The following is a 17353-nucleotide window of genomic DNA, read 5'->3' as shown; positions in this document are numbered from 1 at the left end:
GCTATGAAGAGGATGAAGAATGGAAAGGCTGTTGGTCCAGATGACATACCTGTGGAAGCATGGAGGTGTTTAGGTGAAATGGCAGTGGAGTTTTTAACTAGATTGTTTAATGAAATCTTGGAAAGTGAGAGGATGCCTGAGGAATGGAGAAAAAGTGTTTTGGTACCGATTTTTAAGAATAAGGGTGATGTGCAGAGCTGTAGTAACTACAGAGGGATTAAACTGATCAGTCACAACATGAAGTTTTGGGAAAGAGTAGCAGAAGCTAGGTTAAGAAGGGACGTGATGATTATTGATCAGCAGTATGGTTTCATGCCAGGAAAGAGCACTACAGATGCAATGCTTGCTCTGAGAGTGTTGATGGAGAAGTACAGAGAAAGTCAGAAGGAGTTGCATTGTGTTTTTGTAGACTTAGAGAAAGCATATGAAAGGGTGCCTAGAGAGGAGTTGTGGTATTGTATGAGGAAGTCGGGAGTGGCAGAGAAGTATGTAAGAGTGGTACAGGATATGTACAAGGGTAGCGTGACAGCGGTGAGGTCTGCGGTGGGAGTGACAGATGCGTTTAAGGTGGAGGTGGGATTACATCAATGATCAGCTCTGAGACCTTTCTTATTTGCAATGGTGATGGACAGGTTTACAGACGAAATCAGATAGGAGTCCCCGTGGACTATGATGTTTGCAGATGACATTGTGATCTGTAGTGAGAGTAGGGAACAGGTGGAGGAGACCCTGAAGAGGTGGAGATATGCTCTAGAGAGAAGAGGAATGAAGGTCAGCAGGACTAAGACAGAATATATGTGTGTGAATGAGAGGGAGGACAGAGGAATGGTGAGGATGCAAGGAGTAGAGGTGGCAAAGGTGGATGAGTTTAAATACTTGGGATCAATAGTTCAGAGTAATGGTGAGTGTGGAAGAGAGGTAAAGTAGAGAGTATAGGCAGGATGGAGTGGGTGGAGAAGAGTGTCAGGAGTGATTTGTGACAGACGAGTACCAGTAAGAGTGAAAGGGAAGGTCTACAAGAAGGTAGTAATACCAGCTATGTTATATGGGTTGGAGACAGTGGCATTGACAAAAAGGCAGAAGTTAGAGCAGGATGTGGTAGAATTAAAGATGTTAAGATTTGCACTTGGTGTGACGAGGGTGGACAGGATTAGGAATAAGTATATTAGAGGGTCAGCCCAGGTTGGAAGGTTTGGAGACAAAGCCAGAGAGGCAAGATTACGTTGGTTTGGACATGTGCTGAGGAGGGATGCTGAGTATATTGGGAAAAGGAAGCTAAGGATGAAGCTACCAGGTAACAGGAAAAGAGGAACACCTAAGATAAGGTTTATGGATGTGGTGAGAGAGGACATGCAGGTGGTTGGTGTGACAGAGCAAGATGCAGAGGACAGGAAGAAATGGAAACAGATGATCCGCTGTGGTGACCCCTAATGGGAACAGCCAAAAGATGATGATGTATTACTGCTCCATTCATAGTGACCATCTAGCCCTGTTCCATTCTTATAGTGTCCATTTACTCACAGACAGCCCTTGTACTACGGCTGTTTTTCAGAAATATTTTTTTTTAAAATAGTTAAACTTAAGTCCCCTGAATGTATTTATTTTAAATGATGTGCTTTATTATGTTTTTTTGTTTTATCACTTTTGTATTTCATGGTTGTACTTACGTGGGCTTCACTTAAACTGGACTTAATTTGTAAATTGGATATTGACCTGGTAAAAAAATAAAGTAAATAGAAAAGCTGCTGTGTTTTTAACATTACTTTGCACTTCTCAGGAATTCTCTTACTGCCTGTACATAATCTGTTGCCAGAATTTGTGTAATGCACAATTAGACACCCTTTTTCTTCCCTTTCCACTATACCATCATTGCCTGACATTGCACAGGGCTATCCTTCCATAGTACAGAAACCTGAGGGACTCCTCTGTCAGAACACAGTTTACAACATCTTGGATTTATGAGATCAGGGATGGATATATGACCTTCATGAGATGTAGCTATACTACAGCTTTGCATTCCTAGTCTGCTGTACCACACAAGTATTTAGTTCAAAGGAGGGCAAAAAAATATTCATTTAATATAATGTATCAGAATCCATACAATACAAACTATTTACTTAAGGTCTGCATCGGAAGCCATACAATATGAATTATGTACTAAAGGTCTGCATCAGAATCCATACAATAAGAACTATTTATTTAAGGTCTGCATCAGCAGCCATGCAATATAAACTATTTATTTATGGCCTGCATCAGAAGCCATACAGTAAGAACTATTTATTTAAGACTGCATCAGACACCATACAAAGAGAAAGACTAAAAGAGGTTAGCAACTTAGTAAAGAGGAAAGGTTGTAGAAGGAAGAGAAACATTTATGCACTTCAGGAGAATTCAGATCCAAGTTTCTGCTAGTATATTAAAACGAGGCATATGTAGGATACAGTATAAGAATGCAATGAGGGGGTGGTTCAGGAGCTATTGCTTCACAGAAAGGGTAATGGATAACTGAACAACTTTCACAACAGTTACTAAATTCAAGAATACATGGGAATTATGGAGTGGGGATATACTGTTCTATAAGTAAGACTTGCTGTAGCTTGTTTAATCACTACTGGGCAGTCTGGATGAGCCATGTGGTCCTTTTCTGCTGTTAAGCATTCTACATTTTCAAGTTACACCTCACATTACTGAACACTGAAAGTCTTACCATACACACTGGTGAGAAAGGTCAGTAGCACTGAGAGAATGCACAGCAGTCGGAACAGAAAAGACTCTGTGTACATCCTTGATCTGGAATCACAAGCTGACACGAATACTGCTGGTAAAACAAACAAAAAAAATGCATATGTTATTACTCATCATTCCAAAGTAAGGAATAGAACATTCTGACTGACTGCCTGAACCATGTTGCCTAAGCTAGATGCAAACATTTGAGCACAACTTAAAATGTTAATGTCAGTATATTAAAGTAACAGTACTGGTTAACCAGGAAGGTCTGTCTTCCAAGACTTTAATTTCTTTTCATTTTTCAGTTTTAATGATTACTACTCTTTTACGCTAAATGTTTCCTTCACCTTCAAGTACACTGGCAACAAGCTGTAGAGATAATAAATAAAGCATAGCTCTAAATGTTATTTACTATCCAACTGCTTTGAAAAAAATTTATCCAGACACATGAAATCAGATAACCCTGTAAGAAAATGGGACCGACACAATTCATTATGAAACCTAAATGGTGATAAAGACCTTTGGTGATTTTTGGACCCAAATAAAGATCATTACAAATTTACACAGAAATTAAAGAAACCAAGTGACTGAGCCAAAGAACATAAATAAGTGTTGTAGCTGTTTTAATCAGATATAATGCTATGAATAAAACTCTTTGACTTCATCTGAATAATCACGCATTGTGGGTGATGCAAAGAGCACTTCTGGCTAATATCAAAGATTGAAACAATACTAATTTCATAAACTTTAATCATACTTTGACTTAGGAATGGGGTCCATTCCTGTCATGGTCTTCAAACCTCTCAACTGTTCAGATTTTTAACTCATATTTTAGGTCTTTTCCTCATAAAATCTGTGATTTTTCTATATTTTTGTGGCAAATCAATGATGACTGAATTCACTAAATTGGTAAGCATTTGAGTTTCAGACTTCATAACCTTCAGAAAATGTATAATAACACAATAACTTTTATTCTAGCAACTTTTTAAGTTTATAAGAGCAACATTTAAAAATTGTCCCTACTTTTGGGGCTTGGTCCCCTTATTATTTTTGACTAAATGTTTTGTGCTAAGAAGTTGAGAGGTATGATGGTATTAGAAACTCAAAAGACTTGGAGAAATTAAAAGGGAGAAGGTGTCTGAATGGAGAAATGATAAAATCAGCAAGCAAAGAAAAGTAGTATTGCTGGAATGTAATTCATATTCAAGTCTTAGTGACCACCTTCACGAGGTGGACCCTGTTCTTACAAAATCTCACCAAGATGACACTGATATAGAGACTGTATTTTATAAAGCATATCTCATGGACGGAAGTAGGTTAAAAAATAACCAATATAGCTAGATGCACAAGTCCCAGAATAAAAAAAGTGCCCAATCCTGGTATGTGTGCTAGTGCCAGGACCTGAAAAAATGACTGTGTAGAATCCTCAAGATACGGAAACATCCCTACAGTGGAGTTAGGCGTGGCTCAGAGGGAGGATGGGCCCCCTGTTGTAGAAGGAAGTAGTTGTCCTCAAAAAACACAAAAAGTGAGTGGCCAAAAAAAGAGCCATAAAGATGACAGGGTGGACTGCTGTGGATAAGGAAGAAGAAAATGTATTGTTACTATTATGCAAGAAGCCCAGAATTTTCCAATAGAAGAAATTCAAAAAGATTAAGAGAAAAATTAGAGGAAAGAAAAACACTTGCACAAGAAAAACTGTCAAAAGCTTCAAACTAAGTCAAAGTATGATTAAAGTTTATGAAAAACATTATATAAGCCAAAAACCTTGGGGTTGCTTGGAAAAATAAACGATAAGACATTTTTAAAAGGTGTAAAAAAGAAACACGGACATAGGAAAGAAAGAGAGATCTGATATGGTACAATATTTATGCAAAGGAGAAAGCAAAACTAATCAATATAAAAAAGGGGCACCAAAGATATGTGAAGAGAAATACAGGCAAAGGCATCTGGATATGGATATTTTCACAATACAATAAGCAAGAAAACAAAAGGGGGAAAGTAGAAAAGAGGACTAATAATGGAGAAGTTAAAGAAATAGAAACTAAAGTTATGGATTAACTGTGTCATGAAGGATTTAGAGTAGACAATCCAACTTTGGTAACGTTGCAGCAGGATGGAACAGTGACTCCCTAAATTAAGGAGAAACAGGTAAAACAGTAAACATCTGATCACTTGCCACATGAAGATACTCTGGAGCTTTCAGTAGGATACCAGTATAAAAGGAAGAAGCAGGAAACAGTGGCAACTCTGATGCAGTCAATGTTGTGGCATAATAGGCCAGTGAGTTCCCTTATGAAATAGTAAAGAATGATACAGGAAGCAGTTGAAGACATTTTGTCACAGGAAGATGTTATGGAGCTTTCTGTGGAATGCCCACAGGAAACGGAGAGAAAAGAATTTGTTTAGAAGAAAATGATCTAAGGGAAGAGCTGCTTGATTTAATAGAGATGACTAGACATATTAAGATCGATGAAAGAAACAGATTACAGAGAGTCAATAAGACCCAAAATGTTAGAAATCTGATAAAACGAACACAGTAATAAAGACTATTAATAGAAATTCATGTGATGTAACAGAAGTAACAGAGGTAAATTGGATATACTACTGTGCAGCTAAATTAATAACAGATACAATCTTTCCACAAGAATACAGGGCAATAAGTGAAAGGAAGGGAAGAAATCAAATGCCATTATGGAAGTATCAAACAGAGAAAACTATAAAGCAAATAAGACAAGAAGTGTCACTGTTAGATGAGTATAGGAGAAGGAACAGATCAACAAAAATACTTAAAAAGATAGATGTATTAAAAGTAATTATTAGTATTAGAACAGACCAGGATCTATCATACACTTTTGCAAATGATAAACTAAAGATATCAGCACAGGTAGGAAAAACTCAGAAGATATGCAGATAAATATAAAGGAAAAGTACAAAATAAGACATTCACTGATGACCCAAAAGGTTTTTATAGAGAATTGGGAAACAAAGCAAAAGAAATAGAAACACCACCAAAAAAAGAATAAATAAGACACATTTTGGAGAAACATCTATGAAGACCCTGTGGAACATGATAAAGATGCTGAATGGATAGAAGAAGTAAAAGAAACAGTAAGAAGTTCAGATGTAGAGGATATGAAAACGGACGGAGAAATTGAAATAAAATTCAGAAAATCTTCTAACTGGAAATCCCCAGGCCTGGATGCAGTATCTAACTTCTGGCTAAAAGTATCAACATCTTTACAAGAAGATTTAGCTCTGAGTAAGAACTACTCATACGCACACCCTGAACAAACACCAACCTGGTTAACAACAGGAAAATGATACTTCTCTTTATGAGGGAACCTGCAAGCTAGCTATCCGAAAAACTACAGACCAATAACTTGCCTTCCAATGATGTATAAACTATATACTGGAATTGATGTTGAAAGAGTTTATAGTCATTTGAAAGAAAACTCAGTCATGGCAATAGAACAAAAGGGTAACAAAAGAAAGTCATATGGAACAAAGGATCATTTGTTGTTAAAGTCATAATGGAGAATTGTAAAAAGGGGAAGAATCTAAGTATGCCATGGATAGTTTACAAAAAAAATCATTTGACAGAATCCCATATTCATGGATAAAGGCGTGCTTACAGATATATAAGATACACCCTGCATTGATCAGTTACATTACAGTTGCCATGAAACAGTGGCAAACCACTTTGCAGCTACAGTAAGCCATGATAAAGGGCAAATTATTATCCCAGGGATAAAAATTCAAAGGGAGATATTTCAGGGTGACTTTGTCACCGCTGCACTTTTGTCTTGCCCTTAACCACCTAAGCTGTCTAGTTAACAAATTAGGTGATAGTTTCAATTTGGCTCCTAGAAAACAGCAAAGTGTAAAGACTTCCCATTTTCTTTTTGTGGATTATTTCAAACTGTATAGTTCATCAGATGAGGAGTTGAAAGCACAACGGCAAGTGGTCAGTGGTCAGAACAGTCTCAGATGATATAAGAATTTCATTTGGTCTTGATAGATGTACAAGAGCAAAATTTAAAGCAGGAAAGCTGCAGCACCAAGAAAATATAAGTCTAGGAGATGAATGTGATATAAAGGAAATTGAGCTGGACGGACTGTATAAATACTTGGGAACTGAAGAAGAACCGATGATAAAACATGAACAAAACTCGGTAATGAATATGTTTGAAGACTAAAATTAATCCCAAAATTAAGGAACAAAGACCAAGCTACAAACCAATATGCTCTTCCTGTTCTAACTTACAGTTTTGGGGTGATTGACTGGCCTCAAAAGGTTTTGGATCAGTTCGATAGGAAAACAAGTAAAATGCTTCATGCTTATCAAATGATACATAAAAATCAGTGTATACCAAGATTATATATTCCCCATTTTGAAGGAGGTATGGGCCAACTCAAAACTGAGTATATGTATAGATGTGCAATCAAAGGACTGCATACACACCTGTTGACCTCATCAGAGCCAAACATTGTGAAAGTTTTAAAACATGAAGAGAACAAACCTAAGATGACTTCCCTACTTAGTTTAGCAGAAGCATATCAATGTCAAGTGGGAATGGAAATCAAACCAGAAATAGACAAAAGTCAGGTAGCAACTGAATGTGCCAAAAAAAACAATAGAAAGAATATAAGGAGAGGGATCAGATGAGAAGGCAAAACATGTGGAAAAGGCATAAATATAGTTGCAAGTACAGAAAAGTCCTAGAACAACCTCATGCCGATCAGGATTTGATGTAGGAAAGGTGAATTTAAACCAAAAGATGAAAGGTTATTATTAGTGGCCCAGAACACTGAGCTTACATACACGTTGGTTTACTAAGTCCATTGAACATGTGGGAGAAACAAAAAAATGCAGGTTTTGTAAAACAGAGCTAGAAACAGTCACCCAGCCTATTGCTGGGAGTGATACACTAATGACAGAGGGCCTGTATACTGAAAGGCATAATCATGTGGCAAGATTGTTGCATTGGGGATTGTGCAAACATTACAATACTGAAACAGCTGGGAAGTATTGGAAACATGGGCCCCAAAGCTTTACTGAGAATAATGAAGTTTATATCACATGGAATGACCCATTACCATCAGTTCAAAAAATAGATGAGAGAAAAACAGATATAGTAGTCTATGAAAAGAAGACAGAAGTAGAAATGAACATTGAAATTGCTACACACAGTGATTACAGTGTCTTATGTACAGAGAGACACAAAGTGTTAAAATACCAGGATTTGCAGGCAGAAATGAGGGCAATGTAGAAGAAAGACAGCTCCAATAGTAGAAGGAAGAATACGCCTCATAAAAAAAGAATTTAGTCTTATTTAGATATGTTACCGATATGTGCGACTCCATATGAATTGCAGAAACAGTCAGTTCTGGACACATTGCAGGTGCTGCAAAGAGCACTTTTGGCCAACATCAAAGATTGAAACAATACTAATTTCATAAACTTTAATCACACTTTGACTTAGGAATGGGGTCCATTCCCATCATGGTACTAGAAACCCAAAAGACATGGAGAAATTAAACTGTGAAACAAAATGAGAATGCACTCAGTATTTCCTTGTACTGCACGGCCACGGGGTTTAAACTACCTGACCATATCTCAAGTTCTGATCAGCTTGCCCCAGTTAAAATTATTTTAATAAAAATATTCACTGGTTACTGAAGACAGATGGAATCAGCTGAATGCATATTGCAAATGAATTAATAACACTATTACACATTTAAGGTACGGTCACATACAATACATACAGCGCCAGGATTACATACAATACATACAGCGCCAGGATTCAGGTGGATGCTGTCACACTGTTAAGAAAAGGCTATGCATAACAAATATATAGCCAAGATTCAGAAGGACACTACCATTTTATTAAGGTAAAACTGTGCAATACACATATAGTCAGGATTCAGAAGTTAAGATAAAACTAACTGCACAGCCATTCGTCTACACTGTTGCTCTGCATTATATTATTTTCTGGTTTTATATTATTCTAATCCAGTCTGCTAACCTTAGTAATGGGTGCTAACCCTGACCTTAATGTTGCCCCTTCTTCAAACCCTAACCCCACTCTTAACTTAATATATCTTCTTGTAAGATGCCTCTACACAAGACACACTCGGACACACAAACACACACTAATAACACTACATCATCTAGCCTCTGGGTCTACTTCTAAATTTTGAAGTTTAAAAATTTTGAATTTCTTATGGTCGAGACCATAAGATCAAACTTTTGAAACATCGAACCATTTAAATGGAGATTGCCGCACAGCACTGAACTGTATATTTACAGTTTTCCTTGCTGTAGTGTGATCTCGCAGTTGGTATATTTAATTAGTGGGGGGGGGCGTGCAGGGGGACTTCACCCTGTAAAAACATAAAAAAAAAATTTTTTTGTTGTAAATTTTTTTTGTTTACATTTCTAAGTTTCAAAACTTCGATCTTATGGTCTGGACTATAAGAAATTTGAAGTTTTGAAACTTCAAAATTTAGAAGTAGACCCCTATCCTCTTATCTAACCTGTACTCTAACCTTAAAATACACACACTCACACAGAAACATAAAACAACTCTTCCCGATCCTAACCCTAACTCACAAACACACGCACAAACACTCTCACTCCCTCCAAACCCTCTCACCTTTCTCCATATCTCTCAATCTTTTAGCACAAGAAATACGGACAAAGACTAAAACAGTGGGGGTACAAAGGTCCAAAAATAGGGACAGATTTTGAATACTGCTCTTATAAACTTAGAAAGCATGCAGAATAACAGGATTTAAGTTAACATGCATTTTTGAAGGATATGAAGTCTGAAAAGTTAATGTATGTCATTAATTAATGACTTCAATCCTTAGTAATTTGCCAGAAAACCACAAATTATATGAGGAAGAAACCAAAAATACTGGGCTAAAATGTGGACATTTTGTGAAAATCTGACCATCTGAGAGACATACCTGTCTCGACGAAACATACTGTCGACATTTCTTCCAATTGGTTATCCATGCCATCGACATTTGTTCCACTCAGTCAACTGTACCATCATCATTAAACTCTACCTGCTGCATCTGTTGAACAAATGTACACTTGACAATCCATATGTATATATATATATATATATATATATATATATATATATATATGCACACACACAAGCAATATACATATATATATATATATATATATATACACACACACACACACACACACACACACACACACACACACACACACACACACACGCACACACACACCATCTTCACTTAAACTAAGTGAAAATCACCTATAAATAGTAAACACTTACATGGGGCTATGCCCCCATAGCCTCCTAACTTTTATGTTTAACACTAGCAAAACGTATGTCAGAAACCCTATACCAGCAACAATTACTGCTGCACATTATAAAACAACACACTACCACTGCCTGTATGTCACACGTAGCAGGATATCACAGGAAAAATAATGTAAAACAATTCCATCATATATGCCATTTTTTAACTAAAACTCATTCAGAACAACACTTAAGATGAAGTACAAATTCAAAGATTTTTCATAATGTACAAATTTAAGGGAAAAAGGAAAACAGTGTTCAGTGAAAGTCACCTTTACCATATCTGTTGTATGTAGAAACAGTATTGAATTTAATTGTAGATACAGATTATCCCAAATATATATATATATATATATATATATATATATATATATATATATATATATATTAGAACATCAAAGTTTGAAAACATCGAATGTTCTAATATCGAACCCAAAACAGCAAATGCTGAAAATAGCAAAGCTGCAGACCACTGAATTTTTTCCTAGGGAAAGAATTCGGTTGGCCATTTCTGTGGCTTTGCTATTTTCAGCACTGTGTTGGAAAGTTACGGGTCAGGTTCAGGTAAGTGTGCGACTGTGCGGACATTAGGGTTATGGTGCAGGTTAGGTGAGTTAGGGTTAGGGCGCGGGTGAGGTGGGTGTGCGATAGTGACAGACTTTAGGGTTAGGGCAGGATAGGTGAGTTAGGGTTAGGGTACGGGTCAGGTGAGTGTGCGATAGTGACGGACCTTAGGGTTAGGGTTTGGGTTAAGGTAAGTGGATAGATAGTAGTGTATGAATAGTTTAGTGTAGGGTTAGATGTAGGATTTTAAGTATATGTGTGTGGATTGCTGTTTTTTTGGTGTGCTTGTATTGTGTGTGTGTATGTGTGTGTGTGTTTTCTTGGAACAGCGATTTTTTTCCCTGGGGAAAAAAAAAAATCGCTGTTCTAAGTCTTTGATGGTTTTGCAATTCGAGGTTAGAAGTTCGAACATATGGTGTTTGAACTTCTGCCATTTCGTCAAAGTGATATAGATATATAGATATATATATATATATATATATATATATATATATATATATATATATATATATATATCTATATATGGATCAGTGTCATTTCACTGAAAATCCATTTCGCCGAAAATTTCTGACACAGGGGTCCAAATCGCCGAAAATCCATTTAGCTGAAAAGAGTACTGACAGTGTATATGCCTTTTTCCCTGCACTGTAGTGCGATCTCGGTGTGAGAATATTAAAGTAGGGGTGTGTGTGGGGCACAGCCCCCAGAATGGGGGGTGTGGGGAGCATAGCCCCCCACCCAGTACAGTTTAATATTCTCTAGTATTGTTTTATATTGTCCAGTCCCTATGAAAAGGGTAAGTAAGTAGGTTATGACCTGACATGACACCCCCCACTTTAATATTCTCACTCCGAGATCGCACTACAGTGGGAGAAAAGGGCATATACACTGTCAGTACTCTTTTCGGTGAAATGTATTTTCGGCAATTTGGACCCTATGTCAGAAATGTTCGGCGAAATGGATTTTCGGCAAAATTACACTGATCCAAATATAGGGGTTAAGGGTGTGAGAATAATAGCAATAAACAAAAAATATCTGTTCTTTTTGTAGTATGTGTGTATACACTAAAAACATGTACCTCAATAAACATTGAACATACACAAACCTGAATGCAAAAACCTAAAAACACAAAATATCCTCAGCTAACAAACAAATAAAACAATTTTTTGTTTTGGGGAGGAGCAAACCTCCTCCCACCCCTCACACTTACATATGTATTAACTTCACTTTTGCACAAATTCGAAGTAGAAAGAAATCCCATTACATTATTTACTCACTGTCAGTCAAAACCAGAAATCATACTGGCATTGATTTCTCAGCCCCATCCAAATAAAAATAACAACCAATGACTTGCTATATTCACACTACACAAATCAAAACACACACTTTAACAAGCACTACAACACTTCACATAACACCCAACACCACACCAGTTTACCACAATACATTTGTACAAGGGCAAACACCCAGTCCCCACTGTAACACAATCTTGCGCAACCAAACACTAACAGAGTTAAAAAAGTCAGTTTTCCAACTATTTTGACGATATTTCAAGTGCTCGAACTTTTGATAGTTCAAATATTTGACAGGAACCCATATATACATACATGCATGTGTTTGTATGCATTTTCATATATTTTAAAAATACTCATATGTGTTTGTGTAAATAAATATATATATACCTTGTATAGAGCGTGCACTGCCCTACAGTCATCTTATTATTAGTTAATTCTGAAGTTTATGTGGGAGCACAATGAACAGAGAATTATATAATTTGAATAACTTGATCATATCAAATTAGAATTAAGTATACAGATGACTAAAATTAAGAAGTAGGAAGTGATAAAAACTGAAAGAACGGGTAGGCAGGAGATGACAGAAAAGGCAGTATAGGAAGTACTAAAAAGACCAGACGGTTGGTTAAGTTTGAGCAGACAGAAGGTAAAGCTAAACTGTGTGGATATGGGGTTAGTAGTTGAGTTGATAGGGGTTCTATTGAAATCCAGTGTTGGGCATTTTACATTGGTGTTTTTCTCAATTATACTGCGGAACAGTTGGAAGAAAAAAAGGCTTTGGCCAGGTGTAAGTAACCCAGGGATAGACAGAATGTGAGCAGAATCATGGTAAGCTTGAACCATGGTGAACGTTATACAGGTCTAACGAATCAGTGATGTTCCAGAAAAGCAAACATTTTATGAGGGACAGGGAAAATGTGAGGCAGAATCGGGGATATTCTACAAAATCAGGGACAGTTCAACGATATAAAGGTCAGCCTTGAATCCTCACTTCAAATTAGGGCTCATCCTTGTGCCATTCATTCATTCCCTTTCCCTTGACACCATGCTCAGGTCGGCTTCCTGTAGCTGATCCTTCTGATGCAGAGGTCTACTCCTAAACCTTGTCTAATGGAAATTAGCGATATGTATAATGTTTTGCCTGAGTTTTTTAAGAATTCAGAGGTGGCACTTATGTCCTAGTTCTTTGCTATCATTATAAGGTGATCTTTTAGGAACTTGCTGCCCAAGAATGCACTGACATCACTTTCCACCTCCGTTTGTCAGACTGCTTATGTTACTTGTTTTAGATGTTGCCAACAGTACTCTGTCTATGAATGCTGAACAGGATTATTTATCTGGTTCCATGTCTTTTCACTGCTGGATTTGGCTCATGACACTGACTTTATTCCTCCTTAGTTATGTCTTCCACTGCATAAATCTTGACTGTCTTTTCCTTGGTTTGATTTTTTTTTGATAAATGGATGATGTGGGATTTATGACTATTTAATTATCATATCACATACTTTACTTCAGGTGAAGTTCTCCATATCTCTTGCAGTGTGCAGAAATACAAATATCTTAAACATCACCTTGGGGATAGACACTTTTAATGGGGGAAATTATAAATTATTTCATTCCCAGCATACCTCTCAATGTATTAGAACAAGAAATCTAGACAAAGGCACAAATAATGTGGGTTCAAAGGCCTAAAAATAGGCACACTTTTTAAATATTGCTCTTACAAACCTAGAAAGTGGAGAGAACAACAGGTTATGCATTAGCATGAATTTTCTGACGGATATAGAGTCTGAAACTCATATGTGTGTCATTATCTTCTGACTTCAGTCCTCAATGATTTTCCAGTGATTTGCCAGAAAAATCACAATTTTATGAGAAACAGACCAAAGATATGAAGCAAAAATGTAGGCATTCTGCGAAAATCTGTACAGTTGAAAGGTATGATTCCCAGACTGTTTAGTCTGTCAAGTGACACCAAATGGGCTAATGCAGACAAATTTTCTTGACTTTTTCATTTTTACCTGTATTCTCTGCCCTTTTATTTTGTTACTCTGCATTTTTGAAATAAATTCTTTGAGATCCATTTTAAGGCTATAGTGCTATTTAGTTTAAGGTTCACCACATCTATAACTGATTTAATTTTGATTATGTTTAGTGTGATTTGAAGTTCAATAAATTCCATTTGTGGGTCTTTGGAAATCTTTCTAGAAGTGATATGGTCTCAAATATGGACATGCCACCACAGTTGCCACTGGGGTCTGAAGGCATGGTAGGAAATAACCCCAGGTATGGATGGTGTGCTTTCTCGTCCTTTAAGCCATGTTTCAGTGATTAAACCTATATAGATGTCTTCAAACTGCGGAAGTGACTCAAGGATGGACAGCTTGCTGTTTAGACTTCTGTAATTGAGTGGATCTACCTTAATTTTGTCCTGTTTCAAAATTGATATGTTTGTTACACTGGAATGCTCATTAACTGAACTTTATCCAAAAAAGACACAACAAAAACAGCAATGGCTTTAGCAAGTGTGCAGAAGCCTACGAATGAGAAATAGAGACCATGTTTGCACAGGAAGTAGGACTGTCAAGTATCTTTTCCATCCTGACACATAATCAATACCTCTAGAATGACACCAATTTTTAGTCAATTGTTGAAGCCAAAATCTTATCTTCGTGCCTTGCCATAATTTGTGGAGAAGGGAGGATTTCACTCAGTATCAGGGTCCTGACTCCATTTTTGACATGCAGAGAACATGTCTTTCTGCATCTCCCTTAGCATTTTTTGCCTAAAAAAGTTCACCTACATATGCCCAACTATCATGTAGTTATATTTGTCTGATACAAGGGTCCTAAGGGCCCTTGAGATGTCTGAGATCCTATCAGCTTGTCTTTATCTATCCTAGTTGTCTTACTAACATATTTTTGCCTCTGCAGTGGTCTGGTGTAATGGAATTGAGGCTGTCTGTCTCATACTGACTCTTAAAGGTGAGACATTATCATGATGTGATGTTTGGTTTTGATTTTGTTGAGACTTAATCCTTATGGGTCTAGGAGGCTTAAATAAGGATTTCTTTACAGTGTCAGCACATGATATTATATTATGTAAACACAAAACAAAAGTGGAAAACTACTGGATAAGTTGAATTCAAAACTAAAAAAAAGTTAAAAATCTAGGGTCTAAGAAACAAATTAGCCCACTTCCATGCTTGGCTATCCCATACCCAACCTGACATAGCAGCTGTCACTGAGACATGGCTAAAACCCAACATTTCAGACTCTGAAATACTACCCCCTGGATTTCAAGTACTTAGACAAGACCGCCTAAAAAAGAAGGGTGGAGGAGTAGTCTTAATCTACTCTAGTTTACTCTCCATCACTCCCTACCAAAATCCTATTCCACAGTTCAACAATGCTGAACTAGTCATAGGAAATCTCAAACTAAATAACCAGAAAAGCATTTGTGTTATAGCCCTCTATATCCCCCCTGGAAACAACATTAACACACTTAAGGAAATTCTTCTATGGGCCTCATATAATATCAAGCTTGAGACGTACATCCTAGGAGATGTGAACATTGACCGGAACAGAATTACTGCCAATAACACCACCGTTTAAATCAATCTATGTAATTTCACTCAACTCACAAATGCTATAACCAGACCTAATAAAAATAACCCCCCAGGCTCCATACTGGACTGGATCCTTGTCTCCCACCCAAACAAAATCTCCCACACTGGCACCTTACCAGACTCTATCAGTGATCACTTACCAGCCTTCATCCACAGAGCAACCCCCTCTTCTCCTCATTTACACCAATATATTCATACTCGGAATCTCAACAACTTTAACCGTACAACTTTTTCCAATTCTCTCAAACTGATAAATTGGGACACTCTAAATACTCTACCTCTGGACAGTGCTGTCGAATTCTTCAACTCAACCTTCTTAGACACTCTTAATTCCCAAGCCCCTCCTTCCAGGAATAAAATGTATGAAAAACAATTCCACCCCTTGGCTTAGTAAAGATACCAAAACACTCATGCAACAAAGGGACAAGACCTGGAAACTCTACCATCATAATAGACACCCTGACACCCTTCTTAAATATAAACAACTCCGCAACTTAGCCAAAAAACGTATCATACAAGACAAAAAAACATACTATATCAAACTCCAGTCTAACCACTCCTCGAAACCCAAACAGTTCTGGAAATCCATCAACTCACTTCTCAACCTAGGCACCAACAACAACCCTTGCCTCGACACTAGTAAATCTGACCCAGAAATAGCTACTTTGTTCAACTCCTTCTTTACTAACTCTATAGCAGAACTCACTAAAACATTCCCAATCAACAACACCTTCCTCCAAATCAAACCCTCTGCCCAACCTTCCATCCCAAACTCACCTCCCATATTCCACCTCAAACCCATTCTCACCTCACATATAAAAAAACCTCTCTAAGCTTAAGCCTTGCTCCAATGCCCCTGACAATATCCCCTCACGCTTCTTAAGAATTGCAGCAGACAGCATCACCACCCCCATTAGCATACTCATAAACAGATCCATACAAGAATCATATGTCCCGAAACTGTGGAGTGAAGCCTTTATCCTACCCCTTCATAAAGGAGGCAAAAATAATACCATCTCCAACTTCCGACCCATAGCGATTCTCTTCCCTATTTCAAAACTTCCTGAGAGATGCATTCACCTCCAGCTCATGCCATTCATCACACATAACCACTCCTCACCCCAACACAACATGGGTTCTGTCCTGGCCATAGCACAATAACAGCTCTTCTCTCTTTTCTAGACATCGTAAACCATGCCCGTTACTCCGGAGAACTTGTATCCACTCCACAGTCCTCCTTGACCTCTCCAAGGCTTTCGACACAGTCCCCCATGCCCACCTTCTTCACCACCTTTCCAATCTTAACCTCTCACAAAACACCCTTACCTGATTCAGCAGCTACTTCTCTGACAGATCTCAGGCAGTAAAATGGAAGACTGGCACCTCAGCCTTCCTTCCCACCCCAACCGGGGTACCCCAGGGATCCATTCTTGGCCCTATGCTCTTCAATATCTTCATTAATGATTTCCATGCAGCCATTCCTAACACTAAGATAGTACAATATGCAGATGACTCAACTTTAGGTTGCTCTGCATCAAACCTCCCTGAGCTCCAAACAAAAACTCAAACTGCCTTCTCAACTACTGAGAACTGGATGCTCCAAAATCACCTCTCTTTGAATGCCAACAAATCAAAGATCCTTCTATTCTCTCCCTCAAAATCTATCCACCTAGACAAAACCTCTTTCAAGATTACAAGCCTTGCCAACTCCACTATAGAAGTTGTTCCTTTTGCTAAACTTCTTGGAGTTACTATTGATGAACACCTAAAATTCGATACCCATATTCAGC

At 37.5% G+C, this 17353-nt stretch overlaps 1 protein-coding gene across 1 annotated transcript in view; it reads right to left on the bottom strand.

Moving 5' to 3' along the window:
• The window catches only part of DLK2 (delta like non-canonical Notch ligand 2), a 196366-nt gene that overhangs the window by 71322 nt on the left and 107691 nt on the right, over nt 1–17353 (bottom strand). Inside the window, exon 2 of the mRNA XM_044061080.1 lies at nt 2708–2818. Within this exon, the coding sequence (XP_043917015.1) occupies nt 2708–2783 (76 nt within the window). The 5' untranslated portion in view covers nt 2784–2818. The remainder of the gene's footprint in view (nt 1–2707; nt 2819–17353) is intronic.

The sequence above is a fragment of the Protopterus annectens genome, chromosome 1.part0, assembly GCF_019279795.1.
Source record: "Protopterus annectens isolate FY-2018-M chromosome 1.part0, PAN1.0, whole genome shotgun sequence".
Lineage (NCBI taxonomy): Eukaryota > Metazoa > Chordata > Ceratodontiformes > Protopteridae > Protopterus > Protopterus annectens.
This window is presented reverse-complemented; position numbering and strand designations above follow the sequence as displayed.